Here is a 7,654-nt window from a genome sequence, read left to right on the forward strand (position 1 = left end):
GGGTAGGAACTTGTACATTGCCCCTGCACTTTATACCACCATGTGCTGCATTGTCCCCAAATTTCACATCTTGAATGTTAACTGTGAAAGAGTGCTAATGACACACTCAAATGCTTTTAAATCATTTTGCATATATAACAGCCAGTCTGCATTAAGGAAAAAGAAGAATAAAAATAGGAGCACTGCCTGGGACTAGCAGAAAGTTTTCTGTGCATTTGAAAGAAATGATTTTACCCTGATATGGGGGGCTATTCATATTATTTACAGTTTCACCTGGCTGCAAAACAAGGCCCTTCAGCTGATAGTAATACTTGCTACATTTGATTTGAAAAATAAACCAAAATAAAAGGCTACCAATTATGAATAGAAATTAAAATACAAAGCAGGGAAATAAGATAGACATATTTAATGGACAGAAAGGGTTTTCCAGTTCAGACTATAGGGATTATCATATGCTTGTTGATTTCTAACCAAATTTACATCTTATCAGGTCAAATTTTCGTTTACTAGCTCAAGAGTTTATAAGTATTATACCATGTTAAAGTGATTCAGCTCATGCAGCTTTAATCTACAGAAATACTCAGTAGCTAGATCCTTTTTTTCTTTCTTCCAATAAAATGGCAAATCCTGCTTCATTTTTCCTAAATAATGGGTGGTCATACAGGAATATTTTGGTTGTCAGAACCTACCACCTAATATTGACAATATCTCTGCTGACTTTTACAGATACAAATGTATATGCTAAATAAATGAGGTTGAGACCTATTAAATTAGAACCCATTTTGTTATGGAGAGGCCCAGTTTTGGGGAACGTGTTTGTCAGTGTAGTTGCGACTGTCCTTTACCAACAGTATGGATTGATTGAAGGGAGAGAAGCAGTACCATGGAGCCATTATGAGGAGAATAAATGTTCCATAGAGCAGGCAAGCGTAATTGGTAATTGGCAAGGGTAATTGGTAATTGCCAAAGGTAATTGGATGAGCAAAGAACTTGCGCAGGGAAATGTTGATATATCAGAATGGAGAAATGGGGTAAAAGAACCTTTTGTGTTTGCCTTGTGGTGGCATAGCCACACAATAATGTTGCATTTCCTAAATAATGAATGGGCAGTATGAGAGGCAAAATGGGAATTTCAGCCCAGTAACACCTTCAGCCCGGCTCCATCTTCTAATCATAGAGTTTGTTCTGTTTTACCATCGTGAAGTAAACACGGAACCCCATGGTTACACCCTGTTTTCTGTCATCCAGGTTCATTGCTGTCTCTGTTCCACTGAATTACAATCGACGACAGATTGATCTGCGTCAACTGATCCTCCTCTCCACCACTTGGATCTTTGCTTTTGCTGTGGCATCCCCAATTATCTTTGGCCTCAACAATGTTCCAAACCGGGATCCATCTTTCTGTCGTCTGGAGGATCATAATTATATTGTATATTCCTCCATCTGTTCCTTCTTCATTCCATGTCCTGTCATGCTGGTCCTCTACTGCGGCATATTCCAAGGACTTAGGCGCTGGGAAGAGGCTCGGAAAGCCAAGCTGAAGAGTAGCATTTATCTGGGCAATAGGCAGATATATGGTCCACCACCTGTCATTGAGAAGAACCAGGAGGATATCAAGGCAGAGGAACTCAACCCCTATGCCTGCTCCGATTGCACTTTACCCAGGGATTACAAGAACAATGGCATTCAGACTATGTCCTATCCACACATCAAATATGCACCAAATGGAGAACTCAGTAGGAAGCCAGCCAAAATCAATGGCAGGGAAAGGAAGGCCATGAAGGTGCTTCCAGTTGTGGTTGGTGAGTATAAAACATTAAATGGTTTTCAGGGTTGTAAACCATCAGACAGTTCGATTTCAGATCCAGACAGTTGTAAAACCAGGATATTAAAAAAAAAGGATACAGCGATGCATAGAGAGACATTTGGCATTCTGATAAGTACAGCATGACACAGAAACTGGCTTTTTTTTTGTTCCTCATTTTGTGTCTCTTAATTGAACTTTAGTGGCTGACTAGAGAGATAATTCCAAAAGGACGAAGTGAATGTTGCATATCTGATCATCCTCGGAAGACTGAGTCCTCTGAAACTCCTTTCATAGTATACGTGTGTATTGTATTGTAACACAGGCACACATTCCTCACTCCTGTACAGTTGGGCTGCTGAGTGCCAGCTTTCCTGCTAAAAGACCCTTTGCCTTTAACAGACGTATGCCAGGCAGAATCTAAACAATTAAATCCTGTTCCACTACCACATTTCCACACTAAGACATTTATTATCCTTTTTCGACAGCTTCATAATGGTTTGGAGGGACTGAAGAGTAAAATTCTCTGTATTTAGTAGGGAAAAATCCAACAAAATGGCATTTTTTAGGAGACCTCTAGAATGAGGCGAAAATGTTCCTCAAAATGGGAAGAATTGTTCAACAGCTTGGTAGGGTGAGACCAGTGGTGGGATTCAGCCAGTTCGCACCACTTCGGGAGAACCAGTTGTTAACTTTCTGAGCAGTTTGGCAAACTAGTTGTTGGAAGAAATCATTAGGGCAGAGAACCGGTTGTTAAATTACTTGAATCCCAGCACTGGGTGAGACTACTGACTACAATAGCCTCATCCTACCAGGCTGCCAAATAATTATTGAAATAACTATATTATCATGGATAGAATTAGGAATTCATGGAAATGGATCTTCTGGGATTTATTGTTAATGCACCAGAGCACCTCCGAAGGATAGTACAGGTAATCCTCAAATGATTACCACGATTGAGCCCAAAATTTCTGTTGTTAAGTCAGATATTTGTTAAGTGAGTTTTGCCACCTATTATGACCTTTCTTGCCCCAATTGTTAAATGAATCACTGCAGCTGATAAGCTTGTAACCTAGTTGTTAAGTTTCCCATTGGCTTTCTCATTGACTTTGCTTGTCAGAAGTTCGCAAATGGTGATCACATGACCTTGGGACACAGCAATGGTTATAAATATGAACCAGTTGCCAAGCATCTGAATTTTGATCATGTAATCAGAATGCTGCAAAGTTCATACCTGTGAAAAATGGTCATAAGTCACATTTTTCAGTGCCATTGTAACTTTGAATGAAGCTTTCAGTCTAAACAAACTGTTGTAAGTTGAGGACTATCTGTAGTAAACAAATATGATGGAGTATAAAAATAACAAGCAGAAGACATTTCAGATTTGGCTCAGTCCTAGATTTTGTGCAATTGGTTGGCGATTGTCAGAACTGACCACTGGACTAGATAGGCCTGATCCAGTAGGTCACTGCTTATGTTCTTATGTATCAGAAGTTGAGAGGAGTTCTGACTGGAGATGAGTATTACAGTGTTCACATTCTTGAAACAGAGATGATGCTAGCTCATAAAAGGCACCCTGGTAGTCAACATTTTCTGTCCGGTAGGGTGAAACCCAGGAGAGGCCCTCAAGCCACAGACTTTTTTCTTTAGGCACAAAAATACCCACCCATAGTTGCTAAGACATCTCAATTCAGATAAGCAATTTTTCCCATCTATGCTAGATGCCCAATTGGTCTGATTAGCTAATCAGTCCCTCCTTAATTTATTGCTGTTTTGAGGATAATCTGAAAAGTCAGTAGGATTTTTTCACCGAATAACTTTGTCAGGCATTCTAGTTGTACTTAACTCCAGGCATGATTCATGCCCTTTGGGGTATAACCAAATTTCCCCTGCAGGTTTTGGCACATTGTTCTCTGGAGGAAAAAAAGAGAGAAATCGGGGATCTCAGTCTGGTATAATATACTGCTTATGAATTGATTCAAGCTATATAGAGATTTCAAGCTGCATTGAAGAGTAGCAGAACAATTGGGCTTTTTATTTGCTGAGAATGGACAAAGGAGAAAACAAATGAACTTTAGATCCTTCTCTCTCTTTTTTAAAATGAAAGTACAGAACAATGAGTCATGTTAATTTTCATACTTATGTAGCTGACTTTATGCTGTAATATAGGGGTGTCAAACTGGATTTCTTTGAGGGTCGGATCAGTACTGTAGTTCTCCATGGGCTGGCCAGGGGGTGGGGGGTGGGGGAGACAGGACGGATGGCTCCTGCAGCACTTTACCGGCCAAAACAGCACACGGGGGTCCGCACGCGCCCCCCCCAGCCATTTTCGGCCTCCCCAGCCTCCAGCAGCATTCTGCCAGTCAAAAATGGGCTGCGTAGAGGCCTCCCGAGGGCTCAATTGTGTCATAAATTGAGGATTGCCTGTCTCTTGGACAACCAACAAAGAGTGGATAACCATTTAGTTTCTAGTTTTTTTTCTACTGCCATCTAGTAGTATTCTGGATTTATGCAGCCAAAATTGTCAGCCACATTCAGTTCAATGAAAGGACAGAACTGTGAATGGAAAAGGGCATCTGCTGCATACGAAAATGCCATTTTAATTTTGGAACTTTGGCAATAGAGCTTCTTACAAGAATTTGCTTTCCCCGGTCAGAAAGCAGGCTAAGTTTTGCAGCTCTGGAAATGTGATGCTGAAGGAGGAAGGACCTATATAAGAAGCGTTATGAGAAGGAGATGCTTTTGCTCTTTTCTTTGGTGTTTTGCACTCAGGTCCGTGAATAGAGCTGCCCCTGTAGTGGTTTGCTCACTGCACAATCTTTCCATTGCAACTAAAGCCTGGATAAGCCATTTGTGGTTGTGGACTGGAGTACATCCAGTCTGTCTTTGCATCTTAATGAAAATTAGATGATGTATTAACCACTTTACAGCTGAATATTAGCAGCATTAAAGGTCTCCAGCTCCTTATAATCATTTCCACACCAGAGCCTCCCAGTGGAAGAATTGCATTTGAAAAATGCCCTGGATTGGGCTTGCAGAAATCCAGATGCAAAAGCAAAAGATATTCAGAGTACACATGGGTGAATATAAGTGTTGAAGGTAGGGAAGTGGAACATGCATTATAATGCAGAAACTATGACATAAGTAGTATGTAAGAGTGGACCTTGTGTGTGTGTGTGTGTGGTGTCAATATGACTTAACCCCTGGTAGCCTATGTACACATACTCAGGTTGCCAGTGTATATACATATGTTGCATTCTTGGTATTCTGTAAAGAAGCAACTGTGTGATTGCAGGAAAAGATGTGTTTGATTAAAAAAAAAAACACTAAGAAGTACAAGTATGTCCATGTAAGCTGCAAATCACCTTTTCCCCCTTGACTCAATATTACTGCAAGATATTATGATTTCAGATTTTTACTTTCCACGTTGAGAACCGGGTCTACATCTTCCCTGGATCGGCAACACAATAATTCCCCACTCCTCCAGCTACAGAGACAGATTAAAAAGAGAAATACCATGAAAACTAATATTCGATTTAAGTCCGAATCCTCCATCCATACACACATCTATTCCTTTCAAAAAAATGATTTTCACTGATTTTTTTAAAATTGTCCCCAAACAACCCAAGGATCCCTGTGTCCTTCAGCCAGCCAAAAGAGGATCCACATCTAATTAAACAAGGTAACTGAGGAATAAAACAAATGAATTTTAAGAAGTGCTCTGCTGAGCTCTGTATAAATTGAGGGATGTGCTTGCTAGAGCAGATTTCAAAATGATTCGTGCTATTTCCTACAAAGTGCTGCCAACGCAAGGGCCTCCAGCTGCTTTGCAACGTCCCAGCAGGGAGGAAAGTCAATTTTCCAAAGAGGCCAGGCTTTGCCTCTCTTACCTTCTTGGCATGCCTAGGAACTAGGAGCTACAGGAAGACAACCAGGCAGCGTTTCCTGAATGCTCAAGAATTGAGATTGCCCTGAGACCTCACACAGACTTAGGACTTCCACTGGGGTTGCATGCACATTTGGTGCATAACAGAAAAGTTATCTGCTGATTTGGGGTATCCCTGGAGGCTTTAGAAAGATAATACTTTTCTTTAGAGATGAATTGCTCCCCTTCCCCCAAACTGCCCACTGAAGATGGAGCATGCTCCGAAAGTGAAGCGGAGGTGGAACAACAGGTGGCACGATAAAGAGCAAGCAAGAGTTATTGAGAGTGGAAGGTCAAATTGACACGTGGTGATTCTTCCGAGCTGAGTTCTTTATTGTTTTCAGGTCTATAGACAAAATCTTGCCAGATTGAGGACTCTACTACCGGCACCTACAATATATTCTGTAAACTGTTAGGGTGAGGCTGTCTTCACCCTCTTTCTCTCACACACAACATCCAGACTGAGTTGCCTCTTAGTCCTCTGGAATGCACTTCCTCTCTCCTGGGACTCCATCTCCTTATTACATTTCATCACCTGGCTCGTAGATAGCAGAGACCCCATAAATAAACTTTCTGCCCAGCCCCTTGCCAATCAACACCCACCTGCTTAACTTTCTTTAGCCAGTCATCTGCCGGAGAAGTAACTTTATTCCCTCCTTATTGTGAAGCCTCTCTGCTTCTCATGTGCTTCTATTTAATGGTATTGCATTTAATCTGGTGCATATACTGGAATATGTCGACCCTTCTGGTTTAAACCCCTGAAGTCCCCTTCAAGATCAGCAAAATATAGTGAAACTAAGAGCACTCTCTAGGTATAGTCTGCATTTTGGGGTCCCAGACATAGTTTCTAGTAGCCCAGTTTGGCAAGATGTTTTTGCATTGCAGAAGAACCTGACCAACCACCTTGTGTGCCTAGTTTCAACTTTTGCAGAAAGATCTGTTTCCTATGATTCCAGCGAGGTAAATGCAGATGCTACTGGAGCCTGCATAGACAGCACTTACGCACCAGCTGCACTGTATCTTCCTGACCCCAGGATCCCTAAGGTCCTAGTGCATCAATTAATATGTTAATGGATCAGCAAGTATCCATTTTTTAATAAACAAATAAATAAATATGCATTCCAAGGGACCTTGAGTTTATATACAACCTGATGTAGGAGGTGTCTGCTGTTTGTTTCATTCAGCTAATGCTAGGTACATTTAAACTAGACACCAGATGCAGCAAGAATGGGGAAATTAAATATATTTCAGCATTCTTAAATGCAAAGAATTTAGGCAGATCAGAAATGACAACCTCACGTTATTCAAAGGTAACCTCGGTGGATTTTTTTTCCTTCCTCATTTTTTTAAAAAATGTATATGCCACTGTTTAAAATTGACATGTTTAATTTTGAGAAAATAAGACATACTCAGGGAAGAACTGGCTCATTTTTCCTCCTCTCTCTTTTTCAAAGGTGCTTTCCTTTTCTGTTGGACTCCTTTCTTTGTGGTGCACATAACCAGAGCTCTCTGTGAGTCCTGTATCAGGTCTGGCCAAGTAATCAGCATTGTCACATGGCTGGGTTATGTCAACAGTGCCCTCAACCCTATCATCTACACAATCTTCAACACTGAATTTAGGAATTACTTCCGCAAAGTTTTGCACATCTTCTGCTAATCCTGCTGGATTCTTTGTCTAGAACTGAACCCAGAAGAAAGGAGAGTATATTGCACAGGGCAAAGAGCCAGACCAATTATTGTCTTTGTATAGTTTAATAAAGCTTTATTTCTTATTACATAGTTGTGTGCTTCAATTTTTTTTTCACTGGATAAAGATATTGCTTTCTGGACAGCAGTTCCTTCATATTTGGTGAGAATGCAAAAATGGCTTGAAGCCAATGCACTGTTTGTGAGACTTCATGATAATCTTCTAAGTTGATGGAGAA

At 40.7% G+C, this 7,654-nt stretch overlaps 1 protein-coding gene across 1 annotated transcript in view; it reads left to right on the forward strand.

The window, feature by feature from the left end:
* The window catches only part of DRD4 (dopamine receptor D4), a 30,689-nt gene extending 23,250 nt beyond the window's left edge, over positions 1-7,439 (forward strand). Inside the window, exons 3-4 of the mRNA XM_058157101.1 lie at positions 1,249-1,802; positions 7,184-7,439. Coding sequence (XP_058013084.1) covers positions 1,249-1,802; positions 7,184-7,386 — 757 coding nt within the window. The 3' untranslated portion in view covers positions 7,387-7,439. The remainder of the gene's footprint in view (positions 1-1,248; positions 1,803-7,183) is intronic.
* The last annotated feature ends 215 nt before the right edge of the window (positions 7,440-7,654 follow it).

Source organism: Ahaetulla prasina, chromosome 1, assembly GCF_028640845.1.
Source record: "Ahaetulla prasina isolate Xishuangbanna chromosome 1, ASM2864084v1, whole genome shotgun sequence".
Classification (NCBI taxonomy): Eukaryota; Metazoa; Chordata; class Lepidosauria; order Squamata; family Colubridae; genus Ahaetulla; species Ahaetulla prasina.